This window comes from Dipodomys merriami, unplaced genomic scaffold (assembly GCF_024711535.1).
Source record: "Dipodomys merriami isolate MVZ:Mamm:240054 unplaced genomic scaffold, mDipMer1.0.p SCAF_249, whole genome shotgun sequence".
In the NCBI taxonomy this organism is placed as follows: domain Eukaryota; kingdom Metazoa; phylum Chordata; class Mammalia; order Rodentia; family Heteromyidae; genus Dipodomys; species Dipodomys merriami.
Window position 1 is genome coordinate 976,288 of NW_027203926.1, and position 23,649 is coordinate 999,936.

Consider the following 23,649-nt stretch of genomic DNA (forward strand, 5'->3'; position numbering starts at 1 on the left):
TTTCTGCCATGAGTTGAAGCAACATGTGGCCCTCACCAGATGTGGATACCTTATCATCCACTTTATAAGACTTCAGTGCCATCAAAACAAACTTTTCTTTAGAAACTGAGAGAGGGGGTGAGGAGGGAGGGAAGACAGGGAAAGATGAAGGGAGTAAAGGAGGGAAGGTTGGAGGGAAGGAGTAGACAAAGGAATATGGGTGGAGTTCAGTAGCACAGTACTTGCCTCTAAGCATTCAAGTGAAACAGCCATTCTGGCTGGGGTAGATGGAATCTCGGTGCCATTTTTATTTGCATTTCCATTATGACAAACAATATTTAACAAAAACTTTCCTTCATGAATTTCTCTTTTGTGTATGTTGGTTTCTGGGGCTTGAACAATGAGCCTCATGTTCTTGCTTGGCTGGCCCTCTACCATGTAAGCTACAGTTCCAACTCTGGTTTTTCAATGGTTAGAGATTAAGAGTCTCATGGAATTTCCTGCTAGAGATGGCTTCAAACTGCAATCCTCAGATCTCAACCTCCTGAGTAGCTAAGATTACAGGTGCCAGGCTTCTGCATGAATTTCTTAGTTATTCTTGTGATAACTCTTTTCTGTGTCTATGTGCCAGTACCAGGACTTGAACTCTGGGCCTTCATCTCTCGGCTTCCTTGCTTGCTCATAGCTAGAGCTCTACCATTTGAGCCATGCCTTCAATCCAGTATTTTTCTGGCTAATTGGAGATGAAGTCTCACAGACTGTTCAGCCAAGGTTGGCTTGGCATGCATTCCTCTAGGACTCAGCTTCTTGAGTACTCAAGATTACAGGCATGAGCCATCAGCACCGGGCTTTAAGCAGAGCCCAGTCGGCGTGGCCTGGCTTCACTGGGGAAACACGGTGACCACGTCGTAGCCCTCAGGGGGAGTGACCCGCTCCCGGGCGTGCTTCTCACAGTAGATCTGATCCTCCACAAAGAAATGGCCCTTCTGCTTCAGGCTGGTGCCACAGTCGGTGCACACGTAACACTCAGGGTGGCGATGACGTTCTCGAAGCTTCACAAACGCCCCGCTACAGCAAGAAGAGGCCTGGGTCAGTGACGGGAGCACCAGGGCGGCACCTGGCTCTGCACTGGTCTCCTGGAGCTGGGAGCGGAGCTTCTCCACCAAGGCCCAGGAAAGCAAAGCCCAGGCCTCCCTGTGGAGCCTCCCGCGGGGAAGGGAAAGAAGCCCCGCCCTCGGAAGTGCCGGAGCCCCGCCCACTTCCGGCTTTGACAAGTTCACAAGGTAAAGGGTTTATTTAGCTCCTTCACATGCAAGCTGCCCACATCTTTCCCAGTCGGCCCACCTGCAGGGCTGCCAAGACCCCGAAGCAGATACTCACACAATGCCAGTGCCACATTTGTCACACATGGGCAGCTTCTGAGCATTTCCAATCGAGGCAGCCACTTTGGTGACCGGAGCCTTCACACTTCTAAATCCCGAGGGCTTGTTGGGGTCCCCTGAAACAAGAAAAACACCTACATTGGCCAGGAAGTACAGAAGTGCCTGAGTATCACTTATTCACTCAGACAGAGCCACACATACACATCTATGCCCAAGTAGGTCAGAGACACTGGAGTCCAACAGATGTGACCCTACTGTGTGCTAGTGTGCAAGTTACTTAACCTTTCTGATCTCCCAGCCTTTTCTATACACCATGAAATCATTTTTCCCTTCGTTGTTGCACAAAAAAGATTAAAGCATACATAAAAAGCCCCCCTACAGTACCTGACACACAGTCAACCCTCACGACAAAAATCATATTACATTTGAATTAGATATTTGCAAATATTGATGTGTACCTTACAGTGCTCTACACAAGGGGTCTGGAGGTTCAAGAGCATGAGCCTCCAAGCAACAGAGTTCAAACTCTAGTACCATCCCCGCCAAAATATGTATGCATATATATATATATATACAGATTAACGTATAGATTAACAAATAAGTAAATAAAAATAATATACAGATTAATAAGTAAATAAAAATAATATCTGAGCCAGGTGCCAGTGACTCATGTCTATAATCCTAGCACTCAGGAGGCTGAAGTTCAAATCCAGCCCCCAGCAGATAAATCTGAGTGACTATTTCCCATTAACAAAAATAAGCCAAAAGTGGAGATGTGATTCAAGTGATAGAGCACTAGCCTTAAGCTAAAAGGCCAAGAGATTTCTGATAGTCCCACAGATTTTTCTGCCCAGGCTGGCTTCTAACTTGATCCTCAGATCTTAGCCTCCTGAGTAGCTAGGATTACCCACATGAGCCACTGGAGCCTGCTGACTATGGTGTTTTTTAATGCCCTCTTAAATTTTGCACCTGGGGTAAGTGTCCTATTGCAATCTCAGTGCTACCTAGGAAGGGGGCTCAGAAGCTCCACAGCCTACAGCTAGGCCACAGAATGGGGCTTGGGGGGTGGGATATTAAGGTCGCTGAAGCGCCCATCTTTACAGCTTGCTGACTTTCTGGAGGATTTCTGACAGAAATCCAGGAGAGCTGGTTTTGGGTTCCCGCGGACACTCTAACGGCTACAGACAGACATATTTGATACTTATTTCTAGAAATAAATCTGCTCATGGCATACTAGTTTGTTATGTATATTATGTTATATCTATATAGTTTCTGTATACATGTGTGTATATTATTTCATATCCATTGTACACGTACATATAATGCATTCAACACACATATACATATGTATGAATTGAAGTGTATACTTCATTAAATAAATTATTTTCTTCTTGTAGATCTATAACAGATTTCCTGCTCTCATTGATTATCTACAGGAAGTCATAAAAACAATTCTTGAAAATGCAAACTATGCTAAAAAATTTTGTTGTGGAGAAAGTGAAAGAACACAAAACAAAGCTGGATGTAAACAGCCCTCCGGACTTTCATGATAAATATGGAGCAGGTAAAGTGCTTACATCAGCTTGGTCCTTTCCTTGCTTAAGAGTTCTGTGGATCACTGGATTTTCTGTAATTATTAGAGACACTCACATGCTCAGGCCACAAAGGACTGAAAGCATTTCAAGTTTTATTATGCATGTGATTCCACATCAAGGATCCTGAAAAATATAAACTGAATTTGCTCAATAATTAGTTCATATTTCCTTTCTTTAAGTAAAAATCCTCTCACTGAGGACAAACTGATTGTACAGAATAGAAAAAATAAAAACTATTTACAAATGAGTTATAAAATACAACATATGTTGACGTTACAATTGTGAGCCACTAGCATATGACTACTGAATTTAAATTTTTTAAATATACCTTATCATTAAGTAGTTGTACAAAACAAGTTCGATTTAACAAAGTAGTTTATAACCAGGATGCAGCTTCATCAGTGATAGCCCCTTCCACATTCTCACCCCACTTCAACCTACTCTTTCCCTTACTTTTCTTAGATTTGTGAGATACACAATAAAATCTGAATGGCAGTCATAAGGCACTTGATTTTTTTTCTCAGTGTATTAGAAAGAGTTCACTATTAGCATCCTAGACATAGAACAATTTGAAATGATTCTTCTAACTACACATTTTAACATTTATCTCATCCAATCCCAGTTTGCATTTGTTTGTTATGATTTCCACTTTCATGCATAGAGTACAATCAGTGCCTTTCCAATGATTATCTTATGCATTCTTTTAAAGGCACATAGAAATTAGGATGGTTAAACATAAAAGAACAGTAGTGTTAATCTTCATACATATATAGTTTCTCTTAATGAGGATTTTTGTTTCTTAATATTGCACTGATTTATTGTCCAGTGTTGTTTGTTTGTTTGGTCTAAAAGCTGACACTCTTTAGCATTCTCAGATCTGCATATGGGATTACTTTACTGCTTGTATTAGCTTAGAATATCTTAATTACTGCTATATTACAAGCATGGTAATAGATTCTTATAATCCCAGCTACTTGAGAGGTTGAGGGAGGATGATGATAAGTTTAAGGTCAGGCACAGTAAAGCTCCAGACACATTGTCTCAAAAATGATATTCAAACAAAAGGGCTGGGGTTATGGCTCAAGTAGTAGAATACTTGCTTAGTATACAAGAGATGCTGGGTGCCTTCCCCCAAATAACCTTATTTCATAGAAATGTTATTGCTAGGTATAAAATTCTTCCTTGAAAGCTTTCCTGTCTGTATTTTAAACATATTGTGCTAATACATGCTGACTTCCACAGATTCTAAAGGAAAGTGAGCCAGTTGTTCATATTGAGACTACTGTATGTGAGGAATTGCTTCCCTCTTGCTGCTTTTAAGTGTTTTCTTTCTCTTTCATTTTAGGCAGATTGATTAAAACATGTTGTGGTATGAATCTCTTTGGCTTTGTCTTGACTTTCATTGAATTTCCTACATGAATATCAATCATGACTTTCCGTGAATTGGAAACTTTTCAGCCATTTATCTAGTTTTTTTGAAGAATAGAAAGAGTGGTTTAATATTTCCAGTAATTCTACTCTCTCCTCCTGAATACAAAGTAACTAGCACAAGTTCAAAATTAACAGATCCTAATTGAAATGCTAAAAGAGAAATATCCAGTTTAATTATCCATTTTGAAGTTCAACATTTTGAAGACAGTTCTATGAGAAAAATAATTGTTCAAAGACCAAACACATGTCATACTATAGAAAGAAGAACACTGAGCAGGAGCTGGTGGCTCACACCTATAATCCTAGCTACTCAGGAGGCTGAGAGCTGAGGATCATGGATCAAAGCCAGCCGGGGCAAGAAAGTCCCTGAGACTCTTATCTCCAATAAACCCCTAGAAAACCAGAACAGGCGGTGTGACTCAAGTGGTAGTGTGCTCACCTTGAGCTGAAGAGCTGAGGGATAGCACCCAAGCCTAGAGTTCATCCCCAGGACTGACCAATAAAAAAATAAATAAATAAATAAAAAAGAAGAAAGAAATTAGCACTGATTTTTCTAGATATTTTCAATATCTGACAACATATGGTATTTTATATTGAGTTTGTAACAAAACACCATATTTTTTAATAGATGTCATTTCTCTTCTGATTATTCTATCCCATTATGAATTACCTCTGTTGGGAAAAGGAGTAGAAAAAAATGTTTTCATCAAAACATAAATCTGTCTGCTTGAAATACATGGTGTTCTGAATATAATAAAAATACACACAAACAATAATCTATCTTTACCAATTTGAACAATCATCAAATAATTACAGCAGAAATACTGAGGTCTTGGGAGACACCATAAAACCAATAGAGCAGTATATTCATACATCCAGAGGTGATCTTCTACCCCCAATAAAACCATTCCTTCATGCAAAGAAAACTGGCAGCAAGGTAAATTGAATTATCTATAAAAATGTTATGTTTCTCTTTTGCTGTTGCTAAAAATTATTATAGGCTATAATGCTGTGATAGAATGCTATCATGTTGTACATACCAAGACTTCTAAGTAGACATGCCAATCACAGATTGATTACCATCACAGAAAGTAAGAGCAATTGCATCTCAGAAATTATATTATCTTAAGGGTACAAAATGCACTGTTCTGCTCTCAGCTGTCAGCAACGTTTTGTTGAATGAAAGTCTGTTCTCTCACCACAGGCTGTTCAAAGGCCCTTCTGAAAACCTAAATAACACTTATGCTCCAGAAATATTACTACTCAAAAGAAAATAATGTAGTCAAATGAAATTGACTAAATTTTAATTGATGAATGAGAAATCGCATGGCTCTGTGGCCCCATATTCTATAATTCTAGGATAATATGGTCTATGGAACCATTCAGATATACTTGAATTCCCATAATCCATGTGATTTCCTTCCTATAAATCTCTTTCTCTTTTACTTTCTCTCTCTCTCTCTCTCTCTCTCTCTCTCTCTCTCTCTCTCTCTCTCTCTCTCTCTCTCTCTCTCTCTCTCTCCTCAACTTTCTATTTCTTTCTTCCTCATATTGTCACTTCTGTACTTTTCTGAGTAGACAGACATTCCTTCCATATTGAAATTCTCTTTCCTAATTAAAAAATATTTAGATAGTGCCTAATATTTATATTTCTTTTTTAAATTTTGTATTATCTTTAAGTAGTTGTACAAAGAAGTTCCAATTCTACAAAACAGTAGATGAATACAAGGTGTCTGACAATATTGTCACCCATCGCTCCTGACCTATTCCTTCTCTCACCTTTTTAAAAAATTGATATTAGGTGATTACATAAATTTCACATATTTCACTGTATTGTAGAATACTGATGGTTAAAATCACAAACAGGCTGGGAAGGTGGCTCAGTGGTAGAACGCTTGCCTTGCATTCCTGAGGCCCTGGGTTCGATTCCTCAGCACCTTATCAAGCATTGTTGCCACCTCCTTTGTTTCCCCTTCCCATCCCTTCCCATCTCCGCCCTCACCCCTTGTACCCACCCCCCAAAAATTAGTAAAGTTCGTTTTTCCACATAATGATTTGTACATCTCATTGTTGCAATGGGTCCACCTCTATCCCTATTTAAACGATTTGTTTTTCCCTTCCCCTCCACAAATTATACCAACATCAAATACAGTGAAAGCAAGGGTTATACTGTGGAGGAGGGACATATAAAGCAACAAAGAAATCATCGTATATATATGTTAGAAACAATTGCATGAAAGCAAAAACATTTGAATACGTATCTTGGGGTTCATTTCACCTAACATCAACTTATCTGACCTTGACCTTTTCTGCTTGTCTCAGACATATACCAGTTATTACAAATAAGGGAAACCATGGAACCTATGTTTCTTTGGGCCTGGATTACTTTATTTAACATAATTTTTTCCAAGTCTTTCCATAAAATTCTAACTTTATCAGATGTAAGTTTTATGGAAATAGACTTCTGAAATTTTACAAGTCCTTCAAGTATGGCTCCTGCCTCAATAGTACCTTTCTAATGAGTCTCTGTTTTTAGAACATGCCCAAGAATGGACTTTATCTCAGACATCCTCATTAATTTCTAGGACTTCTACTTATGCATTGATGACAAAAATTCTCTTGGCTTATTGCAGCCTTAAAATGAGAAAAGGTATATAGAAGAACTTACCTATTACTAAAACTGGCATTTTTGGTGTAAAATTCATGTAAAATTGTATATCAACTTGTGCTGGAGCAGTTTTCCAATAATTACATTCCATAAAATCCAGACACCACAGGAGAATCTCTTTGCTTTTCCTACGGCTTTGTTCTCATCATTTCTCGTTGATTACAGCTGGTGGCACAGGATGTTGAATTGGGAGACATATCTGCAAATCTCTAGCAGCATCTTACCCATGTTTTCCTATAATTCGCCTACCTGTGATGTGGGGGTGCTTCATCAGGAGTAGCAGGGAGTATCTCAGTGTTTTGTTTGTCATTTCTGTCTCAGCACCAAATAAAGCAGATGCAACTTTCAGTATGAAATCAAACTTTCATTATTAAATTCCAGTGGCTCCTTCTGATTTTCCTGCTTCTAGGATTGATATAATTATCTGATACATTATTTACCAGTAGAAGTGATTATAGTGAATCTACACTATCTTACATAAACCTGGAGAGTAAAGCACTAAGAGAAATGCACAATGTCATGGCAGGGGTGACCCTAGTTGAGTCCAAGGCTTCAGGGCTACTGTGTTGTCTCTACTCTAACTGATAAGATACTGTGACTCTGTATTTGAAATCAAGAAACTCACCACTCATTTAAGCCACTAATAACTATATTTTCTCTAATTTTTAATGGGTAAGAAAATTGAGTAATAAAAGTAGGAAAATTAGCCAGATGCTGGTGGCTCTCGCCTTTAATCCTACCTACTCTTGAGGCTGAGATCTGAGGAGTGCACTTTGAAGCCAGGCTGGGCGGGAAAGTCCATGAGACTCCAATTAACCACAAGAAAACTGTTAATGTTGCTGTGGCTCAAGTGGTAGACTGTTTGTCTTGAGCTGAAGAGCTCAGGGACCGTGCCCAGGCCCAGAGTTCAATCCTTGTGTCCAAAAACAACAATAACAATAAGAACAAAAAAAGTAGGAAAATTAGGGACATGGGTACTACAAGTCCAAAGCAAATTCTGCAATCATCTTTCTTATTGATGCTGTTGTTGGTCCTAGGGCTTGAACTCAGGGCCTGGGTGTGGTCGTTGAGCATTTTTGCTCAAGGCTAGTGTGATACCACTTGAACAGAACTCCATTTCCCACTTTTGCTGGTAAGTGGATATAAGAGTCTCAAAGCCTTTTGTGCCAGGCTGGCTTCAAACTTTGATCCTCAGATCTCAATCTCATGAGTAGTAGGATTATAAGACTGAGTTTCTTGTTCCAATTTAACTTCTTGTATCAAAAATTTGCACATGCTAAATATTACATGTGAAAATGCTAAAAGGCATCAAAACTTAGGAGACAAAAGGATTCAGGATGGGTTCATCAAAACAAGATGGTCCAGCAGAAGGTAAGCACCAAGTCAGGTGGTCTAGGGAACCTGAGAAGGAATGACTAGGAATGCATGAGGTGAAGAGACAGTAATCATGAAGACAAAAAGTGTTCACATTAACTTGTCATTGGTATGAAGGAGAGAGGATGAATAAAGCAGTGCCAAGGACTGAGAAGATGGTGCGAAACTAAGTTGTCAACTAGGTTGCAGTTTTAAATGTTGAATGAGGAAATAATTAAGTGGTTAAAATACATCATATTCTAGCTGGTCTTGGTCCAACATTAAATCCATCATGCTTTTATATTCTCCAGATGACTTGTAATGTGTCTAATAATATATAATTAAAATATACAAAACCTCTCAACATTTGTTCTTGCTAGGAAAAGAGCTATTTCCTTTGACTATATCAACTTCATGTGCTTTCTAAGCTCATCAAGTGAAACCAACCTAAGTAATATCCACTTTATGTACCTTTCTAAGATCATCAAATTACAATTACTCTACTCTTACTGTAAAATTACTCTAGATAGTGTGCTCAAACACCAATACTAAAATTTCCATCTGTTGAAATGAATTTGAAGATTTAATAGTCTCTTATATCCACTTAGCAGCAAAAGTGGGAAGTGGAGTTCTGTTCAAGTGCTATAATCAAAGCTGTATAAATGTTGAAAAAATTAATGAAAATCTAAGAGGTGGAAATGATTCCATGTCATGGACTAAAACATTAATTTCATATCATATCCTGCTATCATGCAAGAGAAATTAATAATCCTAAGATAAACAAAAGAGAGTCTGTCACAAATAGATTTATAATACAAGAAGTGCTAAGCTGAATCAGGTTTTGAGTAGAAACTAAAACATATTGAAGAACAAATCCATGCCATATGAAGAAATACATATCCTTGTTATATATCACCCTACAGATGAACAGGAATGTTAATACGATATTTTTATATGCAACCTCTATTTAGTTTATATGCACTTTTTAAAGATAATACATGAGGCAATAATCATGGATGAATGCTATGGGTACAAATATATTAAAGATGTACTTTGTAACCAAAACAACTGAAGTAGGATGTAATTGGAGGGGAGGAGGATTAAATGTGTAGTCAGAAGCTAATTTGCTGAAATTTCACACTAGACTGCCATATGTTTGTTACAGTAATCCCCATGGTACCCAATAAGGAGTCAACTATGCTTAGTTGATTGTAGCACATTATAGATTATATATACATATATAATCTATGCATTATCTATGTTTATTGAACATATATGCTACATATATATTAGGTATATATTCATGTGAATGCATCATAATGAAACCCACTGAAATTTATATACAAAGAAGAGGGATTAGGAAACATAATAGAAGAGGTGAAATTGACTGAAATAAATTATGTGCATCTATAAAATATCACAATAAATCATTGTAAAAGATGACAAATGCACACTGATTAGTTCTTCTATTCTATACAATGTGTAATAATGACACACATCTTTATATAATGACACTATTGTTTGCATGGCAATTGTTTTTATTTCACCTGCCCTCAGATTCTGCTTCTCCTTAATTAGATTTTTTATGTCGGTTGTAGGGCCTGAACTCTGGGCCTGGACGCTGTCCCTCAGCTCTTCAGCTCAAGGCTAACACTCTACCACTTGAGCCACAGCCCCACTTCCAGCCTCTTCTGCTTATGTGGTGCTGAGGAATCGAACCCAGGGCCTCATGGATGCAAGGCAAGCACTCTACCACTGAGCCACTTTCCCAGCCCCCTTAATTAGATTTTTATATGAAGAAAAACAACATATGTATTCTAATTATTTAATAAATTAATTTTAAGTTTCCTAGGATGAATAGTGTAGTTTACCTAATTGTTATTTAGTTTTTCAAGCACTGCTGGTCTGATAGTTTAAACATCTCTCATAACACCAACTACTCATTGTGTCATAAAATGCTCAAGGATTCAATAACTGTGCAGATATTTTTACATTTTACCTGTTTCATTTTAATCTCTTGGATTTTTAACACCCAGTGATACTTCATGGTCTTTTACTTTCTCCAAAAAATAGTTTTGTATATAAGCAACATTTTTCATTGCTGTGTTATGACTCCCTGGTACATAATAAGTGAGATCAGGGGATATATTATAGATCTAAAAGTAAAAACAATAATTTACGAAAGAAATTTCATTTGTATAGTCATACTGTACATATTATATAAAAGTTGGATGTAAATAGCAATGTTATATGGCAACCTTTGGCCTGTCCCGGGGCTTGAACTCATGGCCTAGCCTCTGTCTCTGAGCCTCTCTGTGCTCAAGCCTACTGCTCTACCACTTCAGCCACAGTCCCACTTCTGGCTTTTTGTGAGTAGTTTCTTTAGGAGATCATAGTTTCACAAATTTTTCTGCCTGGGCTGTCTTTGAACTGCAACCCCAGTTCTTCACCTCCTAAGTAGCTCGGATTACAGGCATAAGTCACTGGTGCCCAGTTTGAAGGGAAGTTTGATGGAACATATAAAGTGGGAGGGGTTCAAGGATGCGCTAACACTCAGCCTCAGGCCAGACCATCTAACTGACTTCTCCATGATCACATAATTATTACTTTTTATAGAGTTTAGGGCTTGCCAAATTAGTACAAAGGAAGACATTTTGAGGAATTTTTATAGTTCATTTTCTCATTTCTCCCCAGGCTACTTCATCATCTAGGATCACAGTGGAATCAGCAAACACACTGACTCTACTCAGTGATTTCTAGCAGCTTCCATTGTCCCAAATATGCTTCTTCTGTAAGAAAAAATGCTTCTGCTCAAAATAGCATGAATATGAGATGTCTTAGTGGAAAACAAACCTGTGGGAAATGTAAAGCTTCACTAAGGACCTGGATATCCACTGATCCACTAGGCATCTCTCTGGAACTGAACAATGCAATTTAGAAGCGAATCCTTTGGGATTTAATGGGAAATATCAAAGTAGTTGCTTGAGTTCATTAGCTTGAGTCAATCCTATAGGCTTAGACATCTTTCTCAGCTGATTACTGTATACTCAGTTTCTATCCTTTCTATTAGCATCAGTTAGCTCTCAAAGGCTTTCATTATGACATGTCCACATGCAAACGGAATGCTTTTTTCCTTTTAGTGCCAGTACTGGGGTTTGAACTCAAGGCTTCAGGCTCTTGCTTGGCTTTCTTGCTCATGGCTGGTGCTCTGCTATTTGAGCCATATCTCCTGCCCTGAGTTTTGGTGACTATTTGAGAGATGGATTCTGTCAGACTTCTCTGTCCTGCCTAGCTCCAATCCTTGATCTTCCAGGTCTCAGTCTCCCGGGTAACTAGCATTTTAGGCATGAGTCAACAGGGCCCAGCTGTGCAATATATCTAGATGAGACTCACCTCCTCTGTTACTCTCCCTCATCCTTGGAGAAAAGTTTTAAGTTAGACGATAAGAATATAGAGGGATTCCTGCTTGTTTTTTTAAACTATATAGAAATATATTTGGTTGCTACATTCAGGAGTTATGAGTGAGGGAAAAAGAGATGATTTGTCAAAATTGAAGGTAAGTAACAAACATTCCTATTTAGCCCAATGTACAACTTTCTCTGCTAGCCAAAATCTAGTGTGCAGGACTTTTCAGGCTCAGGTCCTCTCCTAAGTGACCCTCTCCTTGTGGAGGAAAAACAGTTCCCTGATGAATGAAGACACGGAGGAAGGCTGGGAAGGGAAGCCTCCATTGTCAGCCTTGTGCCCTATCTTCTCTGACATCTGCTATTTAAAAACAAAAATTTGATAGAGCTTGAAGGAACACAGATTGCCTATCTCTGTCTCCCTCTCTTTCTCTTCATTAGAAAGCATTCTGACCTGTCACACGGTAATCATTTTTTGGTTTTGTCATACTAACAGATTAGTCAATCAGCATTAGAGAAGTATTGGCACGGGGAGTGGTGAATAAAATTATTATAAAGCATAAGAGATTTTAGATGTCATAGTGCAATTACACAGGAATCCCTCCAAAATAGAGCACGGATCTTCCTGGATCTGGAGGGAGGAGGGAGATGGGGCAGGAGAAGGAGGTGAGTGGTGGCTCAGAGGAGGGAACTGCAGATTGCTGCACAGCTGGAGCCAGACAGCAGAGCTCTTCTTTATACTGGAATGAAGCACAGCTTGTATGGTGGTGGCAAAGAGGCAAGCCCATTCAGAACAGAAGTGATATCAAGGTCCCGTGCATCCAGGAGAGGTTTCAGGTTGAAATTCTGTAAAATGGTGGTTAGGAATAAAAACAGCTCTATGCGGGCCAGGCCTTCTCCAGCACAAAGCTGTTTCCCTGAAACTTTTTTTAAAAAACCAAAAAACAAAAAACAAGTCAAAGTAAGAAATGACTCCATGTATAGAAGTGTGAGAGTGTGAAGCATTGCATTCATAACGGGTAAAAGAATGTGTCAATGTATTGAAAGCCTTGAGTTCAAACTCCAGTAATGCAAATCTCTTTTTAAAAAAAGAAACTTTGACTGAGCACTAGTTGCTCACGCCTTTAATCCTATCCACTCAGGAGGCTGAGATCTGAGGATCACGGTTCGAAGCTAGCCCACTCAGGAAGCACCCAGGAGACTCTTATCTCCAATTATCCACTTCAGACTAGAAGGAGTACTGTGACTCAAGTGGTAGAGTGCTCGCCTTGAATACAAAGAGGCTCAAGCACAGTGCCCAGGCCCTGAATTCAAGCCCGACAACCAAGAAAGGTAGAAAGGTAGAAAGGAAGGAAGGAAGGATAGAAGGAAGGAAGGAAGGAAGGAAGGAAGGAAGAAAGGAAGGAAGGAAGGAAGGAAGAGAGAGAGGGAGGGAGGGAGGGAGGGAGAGTGGGAGGGTGAGAGACAGAAAGAGAAAGAAAGACAAAAGAAAGAAAAGAAAGAGAGAGAGAGAAAGAAAGAAAGAAAGAAAGAAAGAAAGAAAGAAAGAAAGAAAGAAAGAAAGAAAGAAAGAAAGAAAGAAAGAAGAAAGAAAGAGATAAAAAGAAGGGAAGGAAGGCAGGAAGGAAGGAAGGAAAGAAGGAAGGAAGGAAGGGAAAGAAGGAAAGGAAGAAAAGAAGGAAGGAAGGAAGGAAGGAAGGAAGGAAGGAAGGAAGGAAGCAAGGAAAGAAGGAAGGAAGGAAGGAAGGAAGGAAGGAAGGAAGGAAGGAAGGAAGGAAGGAAGGAAGGGAGGGAGGAAGGGAAACTTTGAACTTCAGTTAATAATAATGTGCCATTATTGATTTTCTTATTATAGTTAATGTACCATACTAATGCATGGCACAGTTAGGGGAAAAGAGGAGTAAGCATGTAAGAACTCTAGGGACTTCCTTCTCGATTTCTCTGTAAATCTAAAAACTATTCTTGGAAAATAAAATTGACAAGGCCATACGAAAGCTACCAGCAAAAAAAAAAAAAAAAAGAAAGAATGTGTCAATGTGCCTTCAGTGAATTACTGAATGCACAGAGAGCAGGAGAGCTGTACAGATACCTGGGAATATGTAATCTTCACTAATACATTTGTTTGTTTGTTTTTTAAACCTGAGAATGGTAGCACAGGCACACACAAACTTGTAAGTCTAACATAGATTAATGCAGAAGAATCTTGAGTTGATAAACACTTTTGTCTTCTCTTCCCTCTTTTCTCTTTCTCTGTGCCAGGTTGTGGGTTGCCAAATTATTATGTCGTTACCCTAATATGTTCCCAGCTAAAGGAAAGGATCATAATTCCAGAAGATCTTTTGGCTTCCAATTGTACTTTTTTCCTGTGGTTGAGATGAGGATTTAATACAGTCTGTCCTCAACCTTATGACCTATTCCCATCCTTCTCTTTTAGTATTATCCCTACTAATCAGAAAGGAATGTGATCATGTACTTTGGGATTTCCTCTAAACATTTGTACCTATAGAATAATAAAATGTAGGAGTGCAGGACATAGACCTACCCATGGCTCCAAGTGGAATTCATCACATGTAAAAATAGTGGTAGGAAATACTGCTTTCCAAGTCAACTCAGAAGTCAAATCTTGACACCGTCATTAACCACCCATGTGGGGTAAGTTAGTAAAATATCTGAGCCTTATCTTCTCCAAATATTAAATGGGGATGCTAATAATTCCTTCATGAAATGTTGGTGAGAAATTAAAATAAGAATAGATTAGGATTTATTACAATTTTAATCAAAATTTCATTATTTGTTTATAAAAAGTTTGAGTCTCAGGTTTCAATGATATACTTTGTATGTTCTAGAGACATCTATGTTTTTCTAAGAAAACCCATTCATATTGCTCATGTGCACTGTCCCCAGAAACATGATGAACACTTTTTGCATTTTAATATTGACAGCCCAACTGTCCATTTTATCAGCCTACATAAAATTACAATGTTTAAGTACTACATCATGAAATTCCTTTTGGCTATGATACATTTCCTATAGACATCAAGACACAGATCACATTTCATGTCCTTTCTTGTGCTCTTTGTGTCCCTTCAAGCCATAAAGTCTTGCCCTCATTCAGCTTCCCAAATATCATATTCAGATTTTCACTGACACTCAAATCATTTGAAACCATAATTTTCTCATTATTTAAAATGTTTCCCTTTGTGTAAAAAAAAGTGAATTTTTGAAGAGCAATCACTGCCTTTCCCATGGTATCTATATGACAGATGTAAAGCAGATATCAAAGGTGAGGTCATTAGTTGGGTGCCAGTGGCTCATGTCTACAATCCAACTACTCGGGAAGCTGAGATCAGAGGATCATGATTAGAAGTGAGTCTGGGGTAAGAAAGTCCCTGAGACTCTTACCTGCAATTATCCACCAAAAAGCAGAAGTACTGCTGTGGCTCAATGTGGGAGAATGCTAGCATTGAGCAACAAAGGTCAGGAACAGGGCCCAAACCCTGATTTCACACAACTGACAATAAAAATAACCCCAAAATGAGACAAATAAAGGAACAAACAAAAAAGACAAAAAGTCACAGTGTCAGTGAAGGAAGGCTGCTCCCTGGTCAGACACACAGCACACATACTGCAGGTGTGGGGATACAATATCCAGACACACGTCTTAGACTGAAAGAAGAGCTGAGTGCTCTGTGATCATTGTGGGAAATCTACCAATATTTGACAGTTTCTGACACTTTGAGAGTAAATGTTCTGTTCTTGTGGTTCTTGACATTCTTTCTAATGTTCTGATCTGTCTTCCATCTACTATCTGTCCCTGTTGAAGTACCTTAAATGTCTTAAAATGTTGCTTATGCCATTTTCTGTTTAATAATCAAGTTCAAGAATGTGACAAATGAGTTAATACTCCACCCACAAATCCTCATGTCTTGTCATCTGTGATGATCTTTCCTCACTGCCCTTTGTTGTTCTTCTGTGTCTATTGGGAGAGAATCATTCTATAGAGAATCCTGGGGGTGACAAATGCCACAAAAATATGTGGGAGGGGCCTCTGATGAGATCATATTTCTCATTGTGAGTGAGGGCAGTCTAAATGAGTTTTACTGTTTAGGAAGAGATCATCATGATATGTGTAAAGAAAGAATGCCAGAATTGCTTGCTATACCTTGTTGAACTTGGAAGAAATGCACAGAGAAACTGAGGTCTTGCTAATCTGATCAAAGAGTGGAGATGAATCATGAACAGGAAAGTTTATGGGCACTGAGAGTGCTGCTCCTAATCAGGAGATTATGGCAAATACGCCAGCCCCAAGGAGGCTTTAATAAGTTCCAACTGACATCCCCTCTACAAAATTTTCCTGAGGAATGGAAATGAAATTTTATTACCTGCTGAGAAAGGCATAAAGTAGTTACTTTTCTTAAAGTTACCACTTTCATCCAAAAAGTGGCCAGGGTCAAACTTGTCTGGATTGGGGAATTCTTTGGGGTCATGCAGCACAGATGTCAGTGGTGTCAGTATGGATGTGCCCTGGGAACAATACACACAGATAACATAAGCTAATTAGATAGATAGATAGATAGATAGATAGATAGATAGATAGATAGATAGATAGATAGATAGATAGATCTATAGATCTACCTAGATTGATACATATATATACCTAGATCTATATAAACCTCTGCATATATATAAACTATACATATATGCATATATATGTAAATAGAGGCTCACACCTATAATCCTAGATACTCAGGAGGCTGAGACCTGAGAACTACAGTTCAAAGACAGTTCAGGCAGGAAAGCCCATGAAGCTGTTATCTCCAATTTGCCACTGTGCCTCAGAGTGGTAAATCACTTGAACAAAAAAGGTCAGGGACAGTGCTCAGGCTCTAAGTTCAAGCCTCATGACCCTCCCCCCCATGACCTTCGCCAAAAAAACACAGAACACAAATAGTTAAAACAGTGACAGATACAATGAGAATCACTTAGTTCAATCTTCTAGTCTATAGGTAATGAAGACTTCCAACCAATGAACCAAAAAAATCAAAACAGAATGTATGGAAAAAAGGCAAGTATCTCCAAAGTTTACCAATTCTATAGCAATAGACATAAAGGATATTGAAGAAGATTAAAGCCCAAAGAACTCAAATGCATGATTGCAAGAAAAATTATTTCAAGTGGCAAAAACTCCTATGCTCCTGGATTGGAAAGATCAACATCATGAAAATGGCAATACTTCCCAAGGCTATCTACAAATTCAATGCAATACCTATCAATATTCCATTCTCATTCCTCAAGGAAATGAAGAGGCAATCCAAAAATTCATATGGAACAATAAAAGACCCTGAATAGGAAAAATGATCCTCAAAAGAAAGAACGGTGCTGGAGGAATATCAATACCAAATTTCAAACTCTACTACAAAGCCATAGTAATCAAAACAGCTTGGTACTGGCACAAGAACAGATCTCAGGACCAATGGAATAGAATTGAAAACCCAGAAATGAACCTACAGACCTATAGCCATCTAATTTTCAATAAGGGAGCTAAAAAAGTAGAATGGAAGAAAGACAGCCCTTCAGTAAATGATGCTGGCAAAATTGGTTAACTACTTGTAGAAAACTAAAGCTAGATCCTTATATTTCACCCTGCACCAGAATCAACTCCAAATGGATCAAAGACCTCGGAGTCAAAGCAGACACCCTAAAAACATTACATGATGGAATAGGAGACACCCTAGGTCTCCTTGGCACAGGCCGAAATTTTCTGAATAGAGACCCAGAAACACAACAAATCAAAGAAAGGTTGAACAAATGGGGTTGCATGAAATTGCAGAGCTTCTGTATGCCAAAGGACATAGCTAGCAAGATTAATAGAAAGCCCAGGATTGGGTGAAGATCTTCACTAGCCATACAACGGACAAGGGTCTCATATCTAAAATATACCTGGAACTCAAAAACTTAAATCCCCCAACAACAAATCTTCCAAGAAACAAATGTCCAAAAAATAAGTGGGCTAAAGACTTAAAGGAAACTTCTGTGAAGAGGAAAGAAGGATGGCCAATAGACACATGAAGAAATGCTCAACCTCTCTAGCCATAAAAGAAATGCAAATCCAAACAACATTGAGATACCACTTCACCCATGAACTCTAATAACAACAGATGCTGGAGGGGATGTGGACAGAAGGGCACCTTACTGCACTGTTGGTGGGAGTGTAAACTTGTTCAACCATTTTGGAAAGTAGTATGGAGGTTCCTCAAAAGACTCCACCTAGAACTCTCCTATGACCCAGCAATCCCACTTTTGGGCATTTATCTAAATGATCACAAACAAGGCCACACTAAAGCTACCAGCATCACTATGTTTATTGCAGCATTATTTACCATAGCTAAGATATGGAACCAACCCAGATGCCCCTCAGTAGATGAATGGATCAAGAAAATGTCTCCATCAGAAAGAATGACATTGCCCCATTTGTTAGGAAATGGAAAGATTTGGAAAAAATTATATTAAGTGAAGTAAGCCTGGCCCAAAAAAACTTAGGTCCCATGGTTTCCCTTATTTGCCATAACTAGTATATGTCTAAGTCAAGCAGAAAAGGTCCGATAAGTTGATGTTAGGGAAATGAACCCTAAGATATGTATTCAAATGTTTTTTTTCTTTCAGGTGGTTGTTTTTAACATATATGTAAGATTATTTCTTTGTTGCTTTGTATGTTACCCTCCCCCATGGTATAACCCCTTCTTTCACTGTATTTGAGGTTGGTATAATTTGTGGAAGGGAAGGGAAAAAACAAATTGTTTAAATAGGGATACAGGTGGATCCATTTCAACAATGAGATGTACAAGTCCTTATGTGGAAAAATGAAATTTACAACTTTAGTTGGGGGGGAGGAGAATTGGATGGGGGGGCGGAGGGAGGACGGGACGGGAGGGAAGGGGAAACAAAGGAGGAGGCTACAATGCTTGATAAGAAATGTACTCATTATCTTGCCCATGTAATTGTAACCCCTCTGTACAATATTTTCCAATAAAAATTAAAATTAAAAGAAAAAAAATTATTTCAACAAAATGATTTCAATACAATAAAAAGAACAAGTATAAAAAATGAGTGAATTTGAAATGGATACAAATAAACAGCTAAATGAAGTAAGACAAACAATGCAATATATAAATGAGGAGTTCAAGAAAGATACAGAAATACTAAAAAATAGTTAAACTAGAAATTTGAAAATGAAAAACTATATGAATAAAAAGAACTCAATAGAAAAGAGTGAATCAAATTGAAACAGAATATCAGGGATCAAGGAAAAAGTAGATAGATTAGTCAGATGAAGAACTAGGTGAAAAGTGTGAAAAGATTATACAAGCCCACCTTGGGAACTTGAAAGGTCAAACCTATGGAACATAGACATAGAGGCTGAAGAAAAGGCCCATGCTAAACAATACAAAACATAGTCAATAAAATGATGTGAGAATATTTCCTAAATCTTAATAAATCCAGGTACACAAGGTTTTTAGAACAGCAAACAGATCATATCAAAAATAATCACTCCAAGACACATTATAGTTAAACATTAAATATTCAGAAACAGTAAACAGTACTGACAGCTGTCAAAGAAAAGCAATGAATCATCTATGGTGGCAAACCCATCAGCATAATACCAGAGTTCTCAACAGCAGAAACCTTAAAAGCAAGAAGGGCATAAAGCAATAGAAGGTCGACAACTACCCATCTAGAATACAATGACTGCATTTGCTTATCCGTCCTTCCTCCATTCCTGTGCCCCTAATGTCCCTCCTCCAGTGTTTCCATTTCCTGGTATCCATTTTGATAAAAATATGGAATGATTCACAAATTTGAGAGTCACCCTTATTCAGGGGCCATGCTAATCTTCTCTGTATTGTTTCTTTTTACCATATGTACTGCCTAAGACAGAACCACACTAAAATTTTAAACAAATAAAAAGAAGAAACAGAGGCATTCACACTGTGAGACCACAGAAGGATACTTTGAGGAGAACACAAAGGTTCAATGCCTATGTGCATCTGATCATACAAAGAAATATTTATTGGAATGAACTCCAGGAAATGAAAATGAGGGTTTTTTCCTTCTTTTGCTGTTTTTTGTTTCCTTCCTCTTTGTTCTGTTTGTTCATTTGTCTTTCTTTGGGAGTGTAAGGGGAGGCACAGAAATGGAGGGACAAAGGGTGAACAAATGTAGCAGTGGCACTCACCAGACACTGTTCAAAAAGAACTGTACAACTTATGGATGGGGATGGGAAGGAAAAACTGGGGGAGAGCCAAGGAAAGGGTGGCAGTGTCCAAGAAGAAACCTACTCTACCTGAATTATGTAACTGTAACCCCTCTGCACATCACCTGTATAATTAAAACTTTTCAAAGAGGAAGAATGATTACAGAGAATAGATCTGATTCAAAATATTACCATGTTTATGTTCAAAATTCATACATACGTAAGAACACAGGTTAAACTTCCCTAATGTTATTTAAAAAAAAAAACAACAACAAATCTACTTAAGATACCAGAATTGACTGTGAAATACCAAGCTAGAAATCTTTTCTGGCAATCATAATGAAACAAAGATGACCACTAAACTCTATTTTATTTACACCATCCTGGCTGCCAGTACAAAAATTCAACAAAGCACAATTATAGGCACAAGAATGGGAAAAGCAAGTAGAATCTATTAAACCAGATATTATGGTAATACACCCTACACTTCCGAACAAATCTACAGAGAATTCATTAGCAATGACTAGTAAATTTCATGAATTTACATTTCATGAGGTCATCAGAATGATTAAAGCAATTATGTTTCTATATATCAGGTACAAATGATAGCAAAGTCATCATAAAAATAATAACAATCAAGCCAGGCACTGGTGGCTCATGTCTGTAATCTTAGCTGCTTAGAAGGCTGAGATCTAAGGATCATGGTTCAAAGCCAGCCCAGGCAACAAAGTCCATGAGTCTCTCATCTTCAGTTAACCACCAGATAACTGGAAGTGGAACTGAGGTGCAAACTGGTAGAGCAATAGCTTTCAGCAAATGAGCTCATGGACAGTGCACAGGCCAACAAGCACCAAGCCAATGAAAAACTAAAATAGTAATAGGCAAAACGCTATGCATTTAAACAAAGTGTATGAATATATTTGTAATCCACTCTATTGAAAAAAATATATTACTTGGAAAGGTCTGGGAAGGTGGCTCAGTGGTAGAGCGCTTGCCTTGCATGCCTGAGGCCCTGGGTTCGATTCCTCAGCACCACATAAGAAAAAAGAAAAAAGCCGGAAGTGGCGCTGTGGCTCAAGTGGTAGAGCCCCAGCCTTGAGCTGAAGAGCTGAGGGACAGTGCCCAGGCCCTGAGTTCAGGCCCCACAACCGGACCCCCCCCAAAAAAAATGTTATTTGGAAAAAAAAGTAAGGCATAGGTAAATTGGAAGCATGACTCATTCATGAATTGAGGAAAACAAGGTAACATTTTCTCCCAAATTTATCTATAACTTTACTGGAGGCATAACATATATCCCAGCACAACATCTTGGGAAATTGATAAATAATAAGTTTTTGTACTCATTTGGTAATACAAAAACTAAGCGTAGCCAAAAGATCAAGGAGGAGGACAAGGAGAAGAAAGAGGAATAGAAGGAGTAGGAAGAGGAGGAAGAGGAGGAACAGCAGGAGGAACAGCAGCAGGAGGAGGAGGATCTAGAAAAAAAAAAGACAACAAGAACAAGTCCCTAAAAAAAAAAGAATTTAAGGGGCATAACAAAATTGGGATTCATAGTGTGGGATACCAGGGATAATTTTGCATGAATATACAACCCCAAACTTGCTATACCACAACCTCTCCCGAGCAGCCAACTGTGAGACTTTTGCAGCTCCTCAGGTGGTATGGAGGAGAGGAATCCTGCAGTGACCTCAAGAACTCAGGCTCCCTATGGAGGCTCAGTAGAAAAGAAACAAGCTCACCTTGGGAATGATGTAGTCTCTGAACTTAATGTCACAGGTCACTGCATGGGGCAGGTTCATTGGTAGGAAATCAATGTATCTCTGGATCTCATGCAGCACAGCATCTGTGTAGGACATTTGGCTCCTGTCCTGCATGCAGGGGCTGTAGTGCCTGCCAATCACATGGTCAATCTCTTCCTTCACTTTAGCTGGTGAGACATAATAAGAAATGGCGGAACAGGAGGAAAGTGGCACATTGATCATAGTAAGTCAGTGCTAAATAAATTGTGATAGTGAATCTTAACAAGATTTGAAGTAAAAAAAATTCATATCCCATGGAGTATTAATATTTCAGCATGTACACACATCATCCTCCTGCTTAGTAGCCTTATAATGAGTTAATCAAGGCATAGAGGTTAGTTTCTTGTTAAGAAAAACACACAAAAAAGACTATTAATGTTCATTTAATATAGTTTATATATTGAAGTAAAATACCTTTATTTAATTTACCCTTTATTTAACATGTAAGAAATATATTATCATAGGAACAATATGCTTATAAAACTGTAATAATAAAACATTTTAAAATAAAGGGAATAAAATATTGACAATAAAAGTACATTTTTGAGGACACTATTATCTTCACTTATAACTCTAGATTTCCCAAATCTCCACAAATATGAATGATAATTCATGGGCTAGCCAACATAAATCATTCTAAGTATGACTTTTAAGATGCTAATAAAATAGTCCCATTTTGTTCGAATTCAGAAATTTTTTTGTTAAAAAGAGATAATTTTACATCAAAATGACTTTCAAATTCTATTAGTTTATGGATAATAAGTAAATAATATGTCTTTTAAAAAATGGAGTTTAGTTTTTTCTGTAGTTGATATAAAGAGAAGAATATATTTCACAAATTAAATAGGACATAATTAAGTGAAACAATGAATGAATGTATATTATAGGGACTGACTTTGGTCCAGACACATTGTAAGGCGTGAAAGGCTTGCTGAATTGAAACAGCTATTTAATTGTACAGCTATTTAATAATAAAAATGAAAATCTTTGTGTGCATCTATAGAAGTATCAGCATTAAGTAATTTTGTACAATACATGTAAACTAATAAAAACCCAGAAGAAGAAATGATAGTCCTCAAAAAAAACAAAAATAAACATTATTTTTTATTTTTAAATAATTATTATTTAAGCATTATATAAATAGTGTATGGGCTGGGAAGGTGGGTTAGTGGTAGAGTACTTGCCTTGCATGCCTGAGGCCCTGGGTTCGATTCCTCAGCACCACATAAGCAGGAAAAAACCGGAAGTGGTGTTGTGGCTCAAATGGTAGAGTGCTAGCTTGAGCTGAAGAGCTGAGGGACAGGGCCCAGGCCCAGAATTCAGGCCCATAACCGGACCCAAAAACAAAAAAAAAGTGTATATTTTTGTGTATGCATGTGTACAGTACTACTCCCATTATCAAACCACTTTCTGATGATACCCATATTAGACATCTTAGAATCTGCTTTGGAAAATAATTTTCATTCTCTAAACAAGAATGCTTTCTTTTTTCTTTTACTGGACCTGGAGCTTGAATTCAGGGCCTGGGTGCTGTCCTTGAACTTCTTTGTGTTGAATAATATGTACTTTGTGCTCTACCACTTGAGCCACAACACCACTTCTGGCTTTTTCTGAGTAGTTCATTGGAGATAAGAGTCTCATTACTTTAATACCTGGCCTGGTTCAAATTTAAATCCTCAGATCTCAGCCTCCTGAGTACATAAGAATCACTTTTAGAGAATATTTATTAATACCCTATCATGTGAGAGTGAAATATGCATTCACATCTCTGTTTTATATATTTAGCC

At 38.0% G+C, this 23,649-nt stretch overlaps 1 protein-coding gene, 1 long non-coding RNA gene and 1 other non-coding gene across 4 annotated transcripts in view; 1 reads left to right on the plus strand and 2 right to left on the minus strand.

Moving 5' to 3' along the window:
* Window positions 1–267: 267 nt before the first annotated feature.
* The window catches only part of LOC138836110 (cytochrome P450 2C5-like), a 33,431-nt gene continuing 10,049 nt past the window's right edge, over window positions 268–23,649 (minus strand). The window contains exons 7-10 of one of the 2 annotated variants that reach the window (XM_070034601.1): window positions 21,803–21,990; window positions 16,195–16,336; window positions 1,360–1,477; window positions 268–1,047 (exon numbers count right to left, since the gene is read on the minus strand). In XM_070034601.1, the coding sequence (XP_069890702.1) occupies window positions 861–1,047; window positions 1,360–1,477; window positions 16,195–16,336; window positions 21,803–21,990 (635 nt within the window). In that variant the 3' untranslated portion in view covers window positions 268–860. Of the gene's footprint in view, window positions 1,048–1,359; window positions 1,478–11,827; window positions 12,730–16,194; window positions 16,337–21,802; window positions 21,991–23,649 lie in introns of those variants that run through there. The other variant, XM_070034602.1, reaches the window with a different exon arrangement.
* LOC138836112 (uncharacterized) lies at window positions 1,041–7,383 on the plus strand. The gene is made up of 3 exons (XR_011374904.1): window positions 1,041–1,262; window positions 2,759–2,925; window positions 7,221–7,383. It is a non-coding gene; the product is annotated as an uncharacterized lncRNA (long non-coding RNA).
* On the minus strand, window positions 19,645–19,750 carry LOC138836134 (U6 spliceosomal RNA). The gene has a single exon (XR_011374915.1). It is a non-coding gene; the product is annotated as a U6 spliceosomal RNA (small nuclear RNA).